At 43.9% G+C, this 19,065-nt stretch overlaps 1 protein-coding gene across 1 annotated transcript in view; it reads left to right on the top strand.

The window, feature by feature from the left end:
• LOC134340389 (1-phosphatidylinositol 4,5-bisphosphate phosphodiesterase beta-2-like) overlaps positions 1–19,065 on the top strand; it is a 186,493-nt gene that overhangs the window by 150,126 nt on the left and 17,302 nt on the right. The window contains exons 27-30 of the mRNA XM_063037964.1: positions 2,380–2,456; positions 4,212–4,307; positions 10,097–10,154; positions 12,635–12,721. Coding sequence (XP_062894034.1) covers positions 2,380–2,456; positions 4,212–4,307; positions 10,097–10,154; positions 12,635–12,721 — 318 coding nt within the window. The remainder of the gene's footprint in view (positions 1–2,379; positions 2,457–4,211; positions 4,308–10,096; positions 10,155–12,634; positions 12,722–19,065) is intronic.

Below are 19,065 nucleotides of genomic sequence, written 5' to 3'. Positions count from 1 at the left end.
AATTAGATTATGAGGACACTCAGTCCTCGTTTATTGTCATTTAGAAATGCGTGCATTAAAAATGATACAATGTTCCTCCAGAATGATATCACAGAAACACAGGACAAACCAAGACTTAAACTGACAAAACCACATAATTATAACATATAGTTACAACAGTGCAAAGCAATGCCATAATTTGATAAAGAGCAGACCACGGGCACAGTAAAAAAAAGTCTCAAAGTCCCGATTGACTCATCATCCCATGCAGGCGGCACGAGGGAGGAACTCTCCCTGCCATGAACCTCCAAGCGCCGCCAACTTGCCGATGCAGCACCATTGGAAGCATCCGACCGCAGCGGACTCTGAGTCCGCCTGAAAACTTCGAGCCTCCGACACAGCCTCTCCGAGCACCATCCTCTGCCAAGCACTTTGACCCCTCCCCGGCCGCCGAGCAACAAGCAAAGCTGAGGACTCGGGGCCTTCTCCGGAGATTCTGGATCACACAGTAGCAGCAGCAGCGAAGCAGGCATTTCAGAAGTTTCACCAGATATTCCTCCGTGCTCACACATCTGTCTCCATCAAATCAGGATTGTGCATGGCACCCTACTTGACAGATAACAGACATCACCACCAGAGTGGCTGCTGGGAGCTGCGTTGCGCCGCACCGCCATCTTCCCACCAGGGGATGAGGCTTCGATGTATTTGGAGGCTAGTGACAAAATAAGTCAAAGTCAGCATGGTTTCTGTAAAGGAAGTCTTGCCTGACCAATCTGTTAGAGTTCTTTGAGGAAGTAACAAGCAGGGTGGACAAAGGAGAGGCAGTGAATATTACTTACTTGGATTTTTAAAAGGCGTTTGATAAAGTATCACCTTTTCAGAAGGCATTTGATAAGGCTGCTTAACAAAATAAAATCCTATGTACAGGAAAGATACTGGCATGGATAGCGGAATGGCTGACAGGCAGGAGGCAGTGAGTGGGAATAAAAGGTGCCTTTTCTGGCTACCGGTGACTAGTGATGTTCCTCAGCGGTCAGTATTGGGACTGCTGCTTTTCACATTGTTCGTCAATGATTTAGATAATGGAATTGATGGCTTTGTGGTAAAGTTTGTGGATGATCTGAAGATAGGTGGAGTGGTAGGTAGTGCTGAGGAAGCAACGTGATTGCAGCAGGACTTAGACAAATTGGAAGAATGGGCAAAAAAAAAGTGGCAGATGGAACACCGTGCTGGGAAATGTATGATAATGCATTTTGGTGAAAGGAACAATAGTGCGGACTATTATCTAAATGGGGAGTAAGTTCAAACATCAGGGGTGCAGAGGGAGTTAGGAGACCTCATGCAAGACTCCCAGAAGATTAATTTACAGGTTGAGTCTGTGGTAAAGAAGGCAAACGCAGTGGTGGCATTTATTTCAAGGGGAATAGAATATAAAAGCAAGGAGATAATGTTGAGCCTTTATAAGACACTAGTCAAGCCTCATTTGGAGTATTGTCAACAGTTTGGGCCCCATATCGCAGAAGGGACATGCTGTCATTGGAGAGCATCCAGAGGAGGTTCACGAGGATGATTCCAGCAATGAAGGAGTTAAATTATGAGGAGTGTTTGGCAGCTTTGGGCCTGTTCTCATTGGAATTTAGAAGAACACGGGGGGATCTCATTGAAACCTACGAATGTTGAAAGGACTAGACAGGGTGGATGTGGAGAGGATGTTTCCTATGGTGGGGATATCCAGAACTAGAGGGCACAGTCTCAAAATTGAGGGGTGACCTTTTAGAACAGAGGTAAGGAGGAATTTCTTTAGCCAGAGAGTAGTAAATGTGTGTAAATGTTGCACTGCAAGGACAGATTGGGCTGTATTTATTGGAGTTTCGAAGAATGAGGGACAACCTTAATGAAACATGCAAGATTCTTAGGGGGTTAATTCAGCATTATTCTGTTGAATGGTGGACAGGCTTGAGGGACAGATTCGAATAATCCTATACGAGATTTTATTATACTGTATGGACCTGGAGCATGAGGTGGTTATTCTCCTCAGCAGACCGTTAATATACACATACACATATAATGGATGAACAATGAAGGATACGTCAAGCATTTCGACAGGATGGATAATGGGAGGTGGGGGGAGTTATTTGGCTGCTAAAAGTAACCCAAAACCCCAAGAATGGAGTGGTTTGGGACATTGTTCTACAGTATAAACTGAAACTTGCAATGTTACTGAGAGAAACTAAAGAAGGGATTTTGGTTTAGTCGTGGAGCCAGTCTTTGCAATCTTTGCAGACTTTGCTGTGCCTTTTCAATACCCCATCGTTTATCACTTCCTTACTCTTGTATTGCAAAGATGACAGACTATTGCAGGCAACAATCCAAATAATAATTTTATCTTTCTACTTACAGCAAATGGCCAAACTAGTGGAGCTAGCAAAAGAAAAACAAGCAATTGAACTGAAGAATTTGAAAGATGCAGGAGAGAGGTGAGGAGTTAAACAATAATTTTAGTAGACTGTGGATTTCTATTTCTGATCCAGTGGAATAGTGAGGAAATTCCCAGCAGGAAATGGATGCATTACCATGAGGAATTCAAGAGATTCATGAGAGTTAGAAGGAAATTCTCTCAAGATGATACATATCTACCAAAAGGGTATGTTGTTCTTGTGCATACTGCTTATATGATGCTATATGCCTGTGATGCTGCTGCAAGTCAATTTTTCATTGCACTTGTGTGTAGATAGTTGTATATATGACAATAAACTCGACTTTGAATACTGGACAGGAATACTTCAGCAAAAATTACAAGTTCAAAGTAAATTTATTAACAAAGTATATCACCAGAAACAAAACTGAGATCCTTTTTCTTGCGGGCATATTCAATAAATTCATAATAGAATAATAACCATAATAGAACCAATGAAAGACTGCATCAACTTGGACATTCAATTAGTGCGCAAAAGACAACAAATTGTGTAAATACAAAAATAAATAAATAAAAATAATAAATAAATAAGCAATAAATATCGAGAACATGAGATGAACTGTCCTTGAATGTTCCACTGGGAACATTTCAATGATGCCTCAAGTGAAGTTATCCCCCCTTGTTTCAAGAGCCTCATGGCTGAGGGTAATAACTACTCATGAATCTCTGATGTGAGTCCTGAGGCTCCTCTACCTTCTTCCCAATGGCAGCAGCAAGCAGAGGGCATGTCCTGGGTGGTGGGGGTCTCTGATGATGGATGCTGCTTCCCTCTGACAATGCTTCATGTAGATGTTCTCAGTGGTGGGGAGGGATTTACCCGTGTTGGACCATTACTTTTTGTAGGGTTTTCCATTCAAGAGCGTTGGTGTTTCCATACCAGTCAATATACTCTCCACCATAGATGTTTGTCAAAGTTTTAGATGTCATGCAGAATCTTCAAACTCCCAAGGAACTTAGAAGATTTCAGTATTCCAGGCTCCCTGAGGTAAAATAACAATAACCTTTCTCTATACTTATCCATTAAGTGGTACTGATGTCTATAATAGAGTTAGTCCTTCAGACGTCCTAAATTCAACCCCTTGAAAAGATAAATGGAATGCTAATGGACATGAATTGTATTTGCAGAAATTGCAACACAATGAATAATAGTCAAAATAAATGGATTTCAATGCTGAAACAAGCATTTATGTCAGCATTTGGGTGAAAGTCTCATCAGGGTGGGTATTCTGTGTCAGGTGAGATGGCATCTTCCTAGTTTCTGGCTCAATTTGGAAACCACAATCTGAATGCAAGATCTATCAAATGTGGGCATGTAATTATTTACATATTTCTGTATTTTTGCTATTTTCAGTAAAAGAAATTAAATATTTTTGATGGTGAAGGGGCAGCTAATTCCTAAAAGTGATGATTAAAGACATCAAGCATTCTCATCTCCTGTTTTAAAGGAAAATGCAAATCAACTTCATCTTGTCAAGCAAACTTGCTCTCTATACAATCACTTTTATTTTCTCTACTATCTGTCATCATCCCAAAGGGTTAGTAACTATGACTTCAAATTGAAAATTGCAGAGACATCCAAAATGCACCACAGGTAGTGTCCTGTCTTTAATATTCCTGGTCTGTGAAAGTGTTTCATGGATACAAGTGATTCCAGACATGGAAACTCCAATCTTTTTATCACTTTAGTGCCAGTGTTTGGGATGGCTATGATGCTATAGAGCTCTCTGTAATCAAGGCTTTGTTGTTTACTTGGTAGTGAAATGAAGGAGGTAAAGAAAAGGTTGGAGCAGAAGCGACAGGAGAAGATTGAGGTGATGATGAAAAGCACAGCAGACAGGATTGTCCGGGAGAGGTCGGTGATCAGTACATCCCTTCTTTTTAATAAAGACGTAGTAGAGTCTGATAACCAGCATTAAATTAATTATGTGACAGCAATGTGCTAAATTTGTCACATTGCCTACTCTTGCGTGTACTGGGTAAATATGTTGTAGAAAGGATCAACTTGAGAATCGACCTTATTCACCATATACTGTACATACATCTATTAGGAATTTACTGGGGTGTGCTGGTGTGAAATGCAACAAAAACTATTCAAAAACTTTCAGTTGCACCCCCCCCCCCACACATGCTCAATGGTTATGCGATGTTATGTCATGTTTAAATTTAGAGAAGATTCGTTGTTCGATTTCTGATTCTAATCAAGATTTTCAAACGTTTGGGGACCCTTTCTGAACTATTTTGAATATCTTTGAATTGTTGTTATTAAAATATAGATCTGGGCTATTATTATAAAACACTATATGGTAAAGTACTCTTTTTTTGTTTTTTTTTACTAACTAGCTTTGTCTTGGTAGTGGGTACAGATTTTTTTAATAATATAATTAACCATATTATTGTATTTCATAATTCAATTTATTTTATTTGATTGATCATGAATATGGGATACCGTGATTGTATCAGTGTGATTTATATATAGTGCATTATGTGCCACCTTAATTTGATCTTTAATAAGTATCCTATGAATTCTGTATTTATGTATATGAAATTTAATAAATTTAATAAAAATATTGGAAAAAGAAAGAAAAACATTCAGCAGTTATAAAGAACTAAAATTAGAGATTAAAGTACAGATATGGAATGACCACCTGGACCCGGCCAGCGAGGCCCACTACGTTCCCGGAGACCCGCGGTCTGCTACCGTGCCAGATCGCTTGGAGACACGGCCCTTTCTGACCAGCACCTCTCCGGAGCAGACGACCGCACAGAAGTGACGGCAGAGATCTCAAGGTGCCCCAGATGCTTCCCTGGAGCGATCATCGTAAAGCCCCGTTGGTGGCCATCCACAGCTGCCGGAAGTGAGGCCTCTGCCGCCGACCTCGGAAATCGAGCCCAAGGCTCGGCTGGAGCGGAGGCCTCCGCAACTGTGACTCGGCTTAAGGACTTGTTTCAGCCAGGAGCCCAGCCATCTGGGATTAAGTGTCAGCTTCGGGGCCCAACCCAATCGACAGCCCAGGCCCCCGACAGCTGTAAGTGGCAGCGGAGCCTCCCCCATTACTCGGCCCAATCCGGAGCGTCCATAGACGCAACCCGCCGATCGATCCCCGCAGGGTGCGTCCACCAACCTCAAAGAGCTGACAACAACACACTGCATCGATGGAAACCTGGAAAGATGCACTATTTACCAAGGAAGCGTGGGAAAAGAGCTGGGCTGCTGGTCAGATTGAAGCTGAGGGGCTTTGGGGTCCCTATGCCCACCATCCTACTAGCTAATGTGCAAGCCATAGAGAACAAAGTGGATGATCTTAAAGGGAGACTCAACTACTGCAGGGAGATGCAGAACTGCTATGTATTCTGTTTCACCGAGACCTGGCTCTCCCCTGCCACCCCCAACTGTGCCATCCAACTAGAGGGATTTTCGATCCATCGGATGGACCACACGGCGTCTTCGGGCAAGACATGGGGAGGTGGTGTCTGTCTACTGATCAACACTGCGTGGTGCTCGGACACAGTGGCACTGACAAGCTCCTGCAACCTGGACCTGGAACACCTGTCGGTGAAGTGTCGTCCCTACTATCTGCCACGGGAATTCACCTCGGTCATACTGACAGCGGTCTACACTCCCCCCCAGGCGGACGTGGAGTGTGCTCTGAACATACTGTATGCCAACATCAGTGAACTTGAGACTAGGTATCCGGAGGCTTTGCTCATTACAGCCGGGGACTTTAACCAGGCCAACCTCAGAAAAGTGCTGCCAAAGTTATACCAACATGTCTCCTGCCCCACTAGAGGCCTGAATATACTTGACCACTGCTACACAGCAGTCAAGGATGCCTACCATTCCGTCCCACGACCTCACTTCAGAAAATCAGACCATCAGGCCGTACTCTGCCTCCCGGTTTACAGACAGAAACTGAAGCGGGAGGTCGCGGTGTCAAAAGTAGTGTCGCGTTGGACAGAGGAAACGGATGAGGTCCTCCGTGACTGCTTTGAATCGGTGGACTGGTTAGTATTCAAGGACTCAGCAGCTAACCTCGATGAATATGCCTCAGCTGTCACGGACTTTATTTGGAAATGCATGGAGGACTGTGTGTCTCACAAGACAATCCAGGTATTCCCTAACCGGAAACCTTGGATGAATTATGAGGTCAGGTCCCTTTTAAAAGCTAGAGCTGTGGCTTTTAGGTCCGGGGATACTAGTTGCTACACGGAATCCAGACGGGAACTACGGAAAGCCATTAAGGGCACCAAGAGGCAATATCGAGCCAAGTTGGAAGCCCAGGCTAACCAGAGGGATGCCAGTAGACTATGGTAGGGTCTAAATGGGACTACTGGGCGCAAAGAAAAGGCTGGGAATATCAATAACTGTGGCACTTCTCTTCCTGACGAACTTAACGTATTCTACGCAAGATTCGAACAGAAGAGGAACGTCCCACTCCCTCCGGATGAACTGGACCTGGTGGCATTGAGATTCATTGTCACCGAAGAGGACGTTAGAAGGGCCTTCCTGAAGATAAATCCAAGGAAGGCAATGAGCCCAGAGGCGTCCCAGGACGGGTTCTCTGGGCCTGTGCAAGCGAGCTAGCTGGAGTGTTTGCTGACACCTTCAACTGCTCCTTGCTTCAGTCTAAGATCCCCTCGTGTTTTAAGAAGGCAACGATAATCCCAGTGCCGAAGAAGAGCAAGGTGGCATGCCTGAATGACTATCGACCTGGGGCTCTGACATCAATTGCTGTGAAGTGCTTTGAGCGATTGGTTATGGCACACATCAACCACAGCCTACCGGTCAATCTCGACGCTTTGCAATTCGTCTACCGGAGCAACAGGTCAACGGCAGATGCCATCTCTCTGGCCCTACATTCCTCCTTAGAACACCTGGAGAATAAAGACACATACGTAAGGCTCCTTTTCATTGACTACAGCTCTGCCTTTAATACCATCATTCCAATAAACTGATTCCGAAGCTCCGGAACCTGGGCCTTAGCACTCAGATCTGCAGCTGGATCTTCAACTTCCTCACAGACAGGACCCAGGCTGTAAAAATAGGGGACAAGTTCTCCTCTACAATCACTCTGAGCACCGGTGCCCCACAAGGCTGTGTACTCAGCCCCCTGCTGTACTCACTGTACACCCATGATTGTGTAGCAAAGTTTCCATCAAATTCAATATATAAGTTTGCTGATGACACAACAATTGTAGGCCATATCTCGGGTAGTGATGAGTTTGAGTATAGAGAGGAAATTAAGAACCTGGTGGCATGGTACGAAGACAATAATCTATTCCTCAACGTCAGCAAGACGAAGGAATTGGTTGTTGACTTCAGAAGGAGTAGCGTACCGCACGACCCAATTTGCATCGGTGGTGCGCAAGTGGAACAGGTCAAAAGCTTTAAGTTCCTCAGGGTCAATATCAGAAATGACCTGACTTGGTCTAACCAAGCAGAGTCCACTGCCAAGAAGGCCCACCAGCGCCTTTACTTCCTGAGAAAACTAAAGAAATTTGGCCTGTCCCTTAAAACCCTCACTAATTTTTATAGATGCACCATAGAAAGCATTCTTCTAGGGTGCATCACAACCTGGTATGGAAGTTGTCCTGTCCAAGACCGAAAGAAGCTGCAGAAGATCGTGAACATGGCGCAGCACATCACACAAACCAATCTTCCGTCCGTGGACTCACTTTACACCGCACGCTGTCGGAGCAGTGCTGCCAGGATAATCAAGGACACGACCCACCCAGCCAACACACTTTTGTCCCTCTTCCCTCCAGAAGAAGGCTCAGGAGCTTGAAGACTCATACGGCCAGATTTGGGAACAGCTTCTTTCCAACTGTGATAAGACTGCTGAACGGATCCTGACCCGGATCTGGGCCGTACCCTCCAAATATCCGGACCTGCCTCTCAGTTTTTTTTTGGACTACCTTACTTTCCATTTTTCGATTTTCTATTTATGATTTATAATTTAAATTTTTAATATTTACTAATTTTTACTATTTTTAATATTTAATACTTGTAATCCAGGCACTGGGAAGCGCAGAATCAAATATCGCTGTGATGATTGTACATTCTAGTATCAATTGTTTGGCGACAATAAAGGATAAAGTATAAAGTAAATGTGCGTAAATACACAAATGGCAGCATGTGTTTACAAAGTAAACATCGTTACAAAAAGGTTCAAAGTGTTTACAGTGCACTGCAGTGATAGGGGTAATAGATAGAGGGGACTGGGACGGACCTAACCAGAGTGGTAGATTGGGGAAGAAACTTTTAAGATGGCATGAAGTTTTGTTTTACTAGCCCTATAAACAACACATCCAGAAGATCCAGCCCACCATTTACCCAATGGAGCTGCAGCTCGGTGGTGCAATGGCTTCATGTTAGTGGGTCCCACACTCAGTTGCACTGATTTGGGAAGCACAAGGTATTAGCTGTGTGTGTGTGGTTAGGAATAACACTACAGCATTGTGTTAGAAGAGTGATGATGTGAGGACATGACCTTTTGCTATCTTCAGCACTAGTTGCATATTTCATGAATTCTTTCAACTTGTGCAAGTTTCTGGTAAGGTAGGTGTCACCTGTTGTAAATAGTAGATTCTTCAGGAAACTATAGACAAGAGTGATCATCCAGACTAGATTTGTTTAACTGGATGCAAACAAGGTTACAGGAGCTCACGGGCTGCTCCACAAACATTGTCAAGAATCATTTCAGTATCTCCCATCTGTCGAGTAAGCCTAACATGGATGGATGACACCTGACCAGGCCAGCGTAGGTCCTTTCACCACCAGATTGGGGAGATGCTTTTGGGGAGGGAAGATGCTAACATCCCAACAGCTTGAGAAGAGGCCTGAGCAGTTTTACAATACTGTGGTCTTGCGGGTACATGAGGAAGAGGCAGAATACGATTTGCACAGAATGATCCTGGCATCATGAATGTGCAGAAGTAGCAACTATGGGGCATTGTTCTCCCACCCCCAACCAAGCCCCTGCTATAATCACCCAGATACAATGTTCACACCTTGGGTTTATGACTATGGGGCACTGTTCTCCCACCCCCAACCAAGCCCCTGCTATAATCACCCAGATACAACGTTCACACCTTGGGTTTATGACTATGGGGCACTGTTCTCCCACCCCCAACCAAGCCCCTGCTATAATCACCCAGATACAATGTTCACACCTTGGGTTTATGACTATGGGGCACTGTTCTCCCACCCCCCAACCAAGCCCCTGCTATAATCACCCAGATACAATGTTCACACCTTGGGTTTATGACTATGGGGCACTGTTCTCCCACCCCCAACCAAGCCCCTGCTATAATCACCCAGATACAACGTTCACACCTTGGGTTTATGACTATGGGGCACTGTTCTCCCACCCCCAACCAAGCCCCTGCTATAATCACCCAGATACAATGTTCACACCTTGGGTTTATGCGTGTAAGGGCACACTTTTACCCTCTAACATTGAGCTCAGGTGTATATATGCCAATTTCAGTGGGAAAGTGCCTGTTGGAAGGAGAGGTTGGAACTCTGAGCAGTTGCCACCCTGGGGTTTTGGTTCCCTTGCACAGGTTATGAGGGAAAGCAGTGCAGCATGGAATTAATTTGTTCTGTACTCGTGGATATTCAACTGTGCTCCCTGTTCACAGGCGCAAGAAAGAGATCGCTGAGCACCACATTCAAGTGTCGGTGAAAGAATTCAAGCAGGTGTGTGGCAGAATTAGAAATAAAAGTGTAGATGCTGGAGGGTGGAAATGCTGGAAACACTTGGCAGATCAGGCAGTGTCTATGGAATGAGAAACGGTCAATGTTACAGGTCAAAGACATTGTCGAAAATGGGAGAGATAATAAAGGTAATCTTAATTTAAAGAGGTGGCAAGAGGAATTAATAGTACAAAGGGATACCTGTGACAAGTGAGACCTGGTCAAAACAGATAATAGAGACATAGAGCACTACAACACAGAAATGGGTCCTTCAGCCCATCTACTCCATGCCGAACCTGGTTCTATCAGTTTGCACCTGGACCATAGCCCTCCACACTCCTCCCATCTTTGTCGTTATCCAAACTTCCCTTCAATGCTAATATCTAACCCACACCCACCACTTCCACTTGCAGCTCATTTCACACTCCCACCACCCTCTGAGTGAAAAAGATCCCCCTCATTTTCCTCTTGAAGATTTCACCTTTCACCCGTAACTTACTGGATGACTTTTGGTAATCGTCTCACCCAACTTCAGTGGAAAAAGTCTGCTTGCATTTACTCTATCTATACTCCTCATAATTTTGTATATGTCCCTCCATCAAATCTCCCCTCATTCTCCTATGCTTCAGAGAATAAAGGCCTAACTAATTCAGCCTTTCCCTATAACTTGGGCATGTATGATGATTTATCTGTCATGTGTTCCTAATAGAACTGTGAGACTTGCCTGTTACATGCTCTTAATAGCAGAATTGTGAGACTTGTGAGGCTGTCCTAATGGAGATAGAAAATCTGAGCGGCAGAAATACCCAGTTCTGACATAGAAAGGGTATGGTCCACAAAGGGAGTGGATTCAGTGAAGTCCATACAGCTACAACGTGTCCAGATGGAAGATGATCTATTGTTCCTCAGGTTTACACTGGATCTCGATGTAACAATTCAGGAAGTCACAGACAGAGGTCAGAGTGGGAGTTGGAAGGAAACTGGAAACTCGGGGCTATTCCTTACCTAATTTATCTCCCTTTCTGATGAACGATTCCATAGCTGCTGCCTGAACTATTAAATGGTTCCAGCATTTTGTTTTTTCTTTATGTGCGGGACTGTAGTTTGTTCCAAGCACTCAGAGTCAATAATAAAAGTCCATCTGTATGTTCAGCCTATTGTAGAATCAATCTCTCTACACATTAACGTGAGAGTAAGAGTTCAGCACGGACTAGAAGGGCTGAGATGGACTGTTTCCGTGCTGTAATTGTTATATGGTTATATGGTTAACAGATGCCCTAACACCTCTAGACCTCAATCAAAAATACCATTCCATTAACAGATCCCATTCTACAACAAATTGCTCTAGTCTCCTCATAGCAACGGCACCACTCTCCAACAAACTGGTCCCACCCTCAACGGACCAGCCCACACCATAAAATCATTCCCTAATCACTGCCAACACCTCCACCAACTATTCCAATCCATAGTGTTGTAAAAATTACCTCTTACAGCAATGATTAGTGAGGCACAGAGAGATCTGTATTTACTGATAAGTACCTTTATTGTTTACACTAACAAGTACGTGAACTCATACACTAAATACCTTGTGTACACACCTGCTAAGTATCCCTGACTCTCCTGAACAGTCAAAGAATAGCAAAGGTATTACCTGGACAAAGGAGTCTACGCTGGCCAGGCGTTCCTCGTTGTCCCAATTCATTCGCCACGTGTTTCACGCAGGGTAGCTCATGCTTGTATCTGTGATGGTTATTTTTCGAAGTTACCGCTGCCAGCACACACGAAGCATCCACTTTTATATCCATCCCTTATCAATTCAAATATCGCATTCCAGTGTCATTGGCTGCAGGTCATGTGTCTGTCCTTTAACACCTTGTTATTGGCTCTGCTCCAGGCCAGCATCCATTTATTGCCCTCTTCCCATCAAGTAACAGTCGATAATTTATGGCTCTTCGTTCTCAATCAGCAACAAGCTTGAATCACCCCAGGAAGGCACCAATCCCAACATTCACAAACCTGAATATTACATCCAACCAAAGAACACCTAACAAATAACTTCTTATTTGGGAATGATCTCCAGTCCAGCAGATTACCTGAAGACTCATTGTGTCTTCTTTAAAACATTGATCAAGCCAAGCATGTCAAGCTCACAAAATGGAGAATGGATTGTCTTCACAAAATGGCAGCCTCCATCGCCAAGCATGCAGCAAGAACAAAGCCAATTAGTCTGTCTGATTTCACTGCCCTTGATTCATTTGAATTCACTGATTTGTAAACTTTCGTTCTTTCTGACCAACAATAGTTAAGAGTCCACTCCACACCCATCACTTTCCACTACCCAACCAGCCACTGCAAACCTCTGATTCCTCATCCAGCTGAGCATCTAATTCTCTGAACTACCCATCTCACCATGTCTCCCCAGCCTTTCTATACTACATCCTTTGCCTGTATCTTTTATTAATTATGTCACTGTATTATTGCAGACTTTAATGAATCAGTCAAAGCTAGAAAGCAAACTCCAGGAAAAGCATGCAGCTGATTTTGAAGAGATTAAGGAAAAGGAAAAAGAGGTAACTGCATAGGAATAACTTTGTTTTGTATATGAAAGCTTGGAGAATTGGATGGTTTTCCTGAATCTTCGTATGAAATGGTGTGGAAATCAATGGGATACAACTGAGAGATGGGAACCTCTTTAGGATACTTTATCTATGTGAAAGATTGGAAGAGGATTTCTGGGAGCTATATGCATTCTTCATCAGGTTCTGATTCTATCTCATTCTTGTTTGTAATGGTCAAGAAATTTTCAGGCTATAGATTAACTAACAATAGTGCATTTTGAGAGGAGGACTCATTCTCGACTGCTAACTAAAACAAAGTAAAAATGTATTGAATTTTGGAGAAAGCATATAGTTTAACAGGGTGGCAGGTGAGAAGATTGATCAGAACAAAAATAGAGTCATGGCTGATAAAAAGATGTCTAGATTTGATCAGAAGAGATTCTGCAGATGCTGGAAATCTTGAACAACACACACAAACTGCTGGAGGAACTTAGCAGGCCAGGATGCTGTTAACGGCAACTGTTCATTTCCCTTCATAGATGCTGCCTGACCTTCTGAGTTATCTTGTGTGTGTTGTACTTGATTTGGTCACATGTAATGAAGCAGGATCAAAGACGCTGTGGTTAAGAATTCGCCTGCAGGGAGTAATGATGGCAAAATGATAGAATTTTGTATACGATTGAGGGATCCGTAACAAACACCCTCAACATAAGTAAGGGGAATTACAATGGTATAGAGATAAGAGTCATCTATGAAAATGGGTTAAGGAATAGATCAGTGGCAGATATTTAAGCAGCTAGTTCATGACTCTCAGCAGAAACATCCCAATTAGAAAAATATACCCCAGGAGAAAGGTGAATCATCTGTGACTAACAAAGGAAATCATGTAAAATACTAAAGCAAATAAAACAGGAAGGGCTAATGATACACTAGAGAACTGGGGTTTTCACAAGAATCAGCTGTGAGTTACTAAGGATAGGAGGGAAGAAACTGATAATGAGAGAAAACTTGGAAATAATATCGAAACAGCAAGGGATTCAATGGATATATATAAACAGAAGAGGGTAGCTGAGGTAAGTATGGGGCCCCTAGAGAGGAAGACTGGGGAATTAATAACAGGAACAGAGGAAATGACAGATGTTAAATCAATACTTTACACCATTCTTCACAAGGTGGACACCGCAAGAATCCTAAGATTTCTGATAGACTAGTTTCAAAGAAAACAGATGACCTGTAGCAATCATAATCTTGAGGGACAAAATATTGTAAAAATTAACAGGGCTAAAGGCAGACAACCACCAGGTCTGAAATGGCTTGCACAGTAAAGGAAGTGGCAGCAGTGGGGAGGTTTTTCAAAACTAATTTGACTTGTGGGAAAAAAGCTGCTGACTAAATAACAAATGTGACTAATTTCTTTAGCCAGAGAGTGGTGGATCTGTGGAATTCATTACACAGACAGCTGTGGCGGCTACGTCACTGGGTATATTTAAAGCAGAGGCTGATAAGTTCTTGATTAGTAAAGGCATCAAAGATTACTGGGAAAAGGCAGGAGAATGGGGTTGAGAGGGATAATAAATCAGCCATGATGGGCCAAATGGCCTAATTCTGTTCCTATGTCTAATGAAGAATGAATTGTCTTTGATAAATTGACCTTACCTCTGAGGATGTAACACACAGATTTGATAAAGGGGAACCTGTAGATGTACAGAATTTGGATTTTCATAAAGTATTTAATAAGCCATTAATGAAAGGTTAGTGCAGAAGAGAAAAGCTCTTGGAGTTAGAGAAATGTGCTCGTGTGGTTTTAAAGATTGTTTATCACAGAAAAAACAAGGTCAAAGTAAATGGTCCTTTTTCAAGCTGGAAGGATGTAATCAGTGGAGTGCCCCAAGGGTTGTACTTTGGCTCTCATAGAAACATAGAAAATCTACAGCACAATACGGGCCCTTCGGCCCACAAAGCTGTGCCGAACACATCCTTACCTTAGCCCTCTGTTTTTCTGAGCTCCAGGTACCTGTCCAGGAGTATCTTAAAAGACCCAGTCGTTTCTGCCTCCACCACCACCGCCAGCAGCCCATTCCACACACTCACCACTCTCTGCGTAAAAAAACTTAGGCCTGATATCTCCTCTGTACTTACTTCCAAGCACCTTAAAACTGTGCCCTCTCATGCTAGCCATTTCAGCCCTGGGAAAAAGCCTCTGACTATCCACACGATCAATGCCTCTCATCATCTTATAGACCTCTATCAGTTCACATCTCATTCTCCGTCGCTCCAAGGAGAAAAGGCCGAGTTCACTCAACCTATTCGCATAAGGCATGCTCCCCAATCCAGGTAACATCCTTGTAAATCTCCTCTGCACCCTTTCTATGGTTTCCACATCCTTCCTGTAGTGAGGCAACCAGAACTGAGCACAGTACTGCAAGTGGGGTCTGACCAGGGTCCTATATAGCTGTGACATTACCTCTCGGCTCCTAAACTCAATCCTACGATTGATGAAAGCCAATGCACCGTATGCTTTCTCAACCACACAGTCAACCTGCGCAGCAGCTTTGAGTGTCTGATGGACTCGGACCCCAAGATCCCTCTGATCTTCCACACTGCCAAGAGTCTGACCATTAATATTATATTCTGCTATCATATTTGACCTACCAAAATGAACCACCTCACACTTATCTGGGTTGAACTCCATCTGCCATTTCTCAGCCCAGTTTTGCATCCTATCAATGTCCTGCTGTAACCTCTGACAGCCCTCCACATTATCCACAACACTCACTATCTTTGTGTCATCAACAAATTTACTAACCCATCCCTCCACTTCCTCATCCAGGTCATTTATAAAAATCACAAAGAGTAAGGGCCCCAGAACAGATCCCTGAGGCACACCACTGGTCACTGGTCTCCATGCAGAATATGACCCGTCTACAACCACTCTTTGCCTTCTGTGGGCAAGCCAGTTCTGGATCCACAAAACAATGTCCCCTTGGATCCCATGCCTCCTTACTTTCTCAATAAGCCTTGCATGGGGTACCTTGTCAAATGCCTTGCTGAAATCCATATACACTATATCTACTGCTCTACCTTCATCAATGTGTTTAGTCACATCCTCAAAAAATTAAATCAGGCTTGTAAGGTATGACCTGCCTTTGACAAAGCCATGCTGACTATTCTTAATCATATTATGCCCCTTCAAAAGTTCATAAATCCTGCCTCTCATGATCATCTCCATCAACTTACCAACCACTGAAGTAAGACCCACTGGACAATAATTTCCCAGGCTATCCCAACTCCTTTTCTTGAAAAAGGGAACAACATCTGCAACCCTCCAATCCTTTGGAACCTCTCCCATCCCCACTTAGGATACAAAGATCATCATCAGAGGCTCAGCAATCTCCTCCCTTGCCTCCCACAGTAGCCTGGGGTACATCTTGTTCTGTCCTGGTGACTTATCCAATTTGATGCTTTCCAAAAGCTCCAGCACATCCTCTTTCTTAATGTCTACATCCTCAAGCTTTTCAGTCTGCTCTAAGTCATCCCTGCAATTGCCAAGATCCTTTTCCATAGTGAATACTGAAACAAAGTAATCATTAAGTACCTCTGCTATCTCCTCTAGTTCCATACACACTTTTCCACTGTGACACTTGATTGGTCCTATTCTCTCATGTCTTATCCTCTTGCTCTTCACATACTTGTCGAATGTCTTGGGGTTTTCCTTAATCCTGTCTGCCAAGGCTTTCTCATGGCCCCTTCTGGCTCTCTCAATTTCTTTCTTAAGTTCCTTCCGGCTAGCCTTATCATCTTCTAGATCTCTATCACTACCTCGTTTTTTTTAACCTTTCGTAAGCTCTTCTTTTCTTCTTGACTAGATTTACAACAGCCTTTGCATACCACAGTTCCTGTACCTTACCATCCCTTCCCTATCTCATTGGAATGTACCTGTGCAGAACTCCATGCAAATATCCCCTGAACGTTTGCCACATTTCTTCCGTACATTTCCCTGAGAGCATCTGTTCCCAATTTATGCTTCCACGTTTCTGCCTGATAGCCTCATAATTCCCCTTACTCCAATTAAACGCTTTCCTAACTTGTCTGTTCCTATCCCTCTCCAATATTATGGTAAAGGATATAGAATTGTGATCACTATCTCCAAAATCTTCTCCCACTGAGAGATCTGACACCTGACCAGGTTCATTTCCCATTACTAGATCAAATACAGTCTCTCCTCTTGTAGGCTTATCTACATATTTTGTCAAGAAACCTTCTCGAACACACCTAACAAACTCCACCCCATCTAAGCCCCTTGCTCTAGGGACATGCCAATCAATATTTGGGAAATTAAAATCTCCCACCACTACAACCCCGTTATTATTACATCTTTCCAGAATCTGTCTCCCTGTCTGCTCCTCTATGTGCCTGTTACTATTAGGTGGTTTATAAAAAAACACCCAGTGGAGTTATTGACCCTTCCTGTTTCTGATTTCCACCCACAGAGACTCTGTAGACAATCCCTCCATGTCTTCCTCCTTTTCTGCGGCCAGGATACTATCTCTGATCAACAGTGCCACGCCCCCAACTCTTTTGCCTCCCTCCCTGTCCTTTCTGAAACATTTAAATCCTGGCACTCGAAGTAACCATTCCTGCCCCTGAGCCATCCAAGTCTCTGTAATGGCCACAACATCATAGCTCCAAGTACTGATCCACGCTCTAAGCTCATCCGCTTTGTTCATAATACTCCTTGCATTAAAATAGACACATTTCAAACCAATGGTCTGAGTGCGTCCCTTCTCTATCACCTGCCTATCCTCCCTCTCGCACTGTCTCCAAGCTTTCTCTATTTGTGAGCCAACCACCTCTTCCCCAGTCTCTTCGCTTTGGTTCCCACCCCCCAGCAATTCTAGATTAAACTCTCCCCAGTAGCCTTTGCAAACCTCCCTGCCAGGATATTGGTCCCCCGGGATTCAAGTGCAACAAGTCCTTTTTGTACAGGTCACTCCTGTTCCAAAAGAGGTCCTAATGATCCAGAAATCTGAATCCTTGCCCCCTGCTTCAATCTCTCAGCCACACATTTATCCTCCACCTCACTCTATTCCTATACTCACTGTCACGTGACACAGGCAGTAATCCCAAGTTTACTACCTTTGAGGACCTGCTTCTCATCTTCCTTCCTAACTCCCTATAGTCTGCTTTCAGGACCTCCTCCCTTTTCCTGCCTATGTTGTTGGTACCAATATGTACCACGACCTCTGGCTGTTCTCCTTCCCACTTCATGATATCGTGGACGCAATCAGAAACATCCCGGACCCTGACACCTGGGAGGCAAACTACCATCTGTGTTTCTTTTCTGCATCCACAGACTTTCCTGTCTGACTGTCTAACTATAGAGTCCTCTATCAATGCTGCCATCCTTTTCCTTTCCCTACCCTTCTGAGCCACGGGGCCAGACTCTGTGCCAGAGGCACGACCACTGTTGCTTCCCCCAGGTAGACCATCTCCCCCAACAGTACTCAAGCAGGAGCACTTATTGTTAAGGGGGTACAGCCACTGAGGTACTCTCTAGCCTCTGACTCCTGCCCTTCCCTCTCATGACTGTTACCCACTTATCTGTCTCCTGAGGCACCGGAGTGACTACCTGCCTATAGCTCCTCTCTATCACCCCCTCACTCTCCCTGACCAGACGAAGGTCATCGAGCTGCATCTCCAGTTCCCTAATGTGGTCCCCAAGGAGCTGCAGCTGGAAGCACCTGGCACAGATGTGGTCGTCCGGGAGGCTGGGAGTCTCCCAGATTTCCCACATCTGACACCCAGCACAGAACATTGGCCTCACACACATACTTCCTGTCTGTATTCTACACAGGCAACCTACCTCACTTCGACCTGTTAACGCTGAAGCCCCGTTGAGCCAAAGTCTTCCTATTCTGTCTCCCTCTACTCCTCCGATGCCTGCTCTCAATTCATTATGATTTATATATTTATATTAATGATGTGTGGGGGGCCGGGAGAGGTTGGACTCTCAGGATCTAGATGTGCGAGGGCATATTGTGATGAGGATATAAGGACAATTGGATGGGATCAGTTTTGGTTTATTATTGTCACATGTACCGAGATACAGTGGAAAGGTTGCCTTGCATATTGTTCATACAGAACAAATCTTTACACAGTGCATTGAGCTAAAAATAAGGTAAAACAATAACAATGCAGAATAAAGTGTAAAAGCTACCAAAAGAAGTGCTGTGCGTGTAAACGATAAAGATCATACCTAGGTACTGTAGATATTGAGGCCAAGAGTCTATCTTATTGCACAAAGTGCATGTTCAAGAGTCTGACAGCAGTGAGAGAGAGGATAAGTGAACCCCCCT

The sequence above is a fragment of the Mobula hypostoma genome, chromosome 1 (genome assembly GCF_963921235.1).
Source record: "Mobula hypostoma chromosome 1, sMobHyp1.1, whole genome shotgun sequence".
Taxonomy (NCBI): Eukaryota; Metazoa; Chordata; class Chondrichthyes; order Myliobatiformes; family Myliobatidae; genus Mobula; species Mobula hypostoma.
The sequence above is the reverse complement of the archived record's forward strand: the minus strand, read 5'-3'. Positions and strand labels throughout refer to the sequence as shown.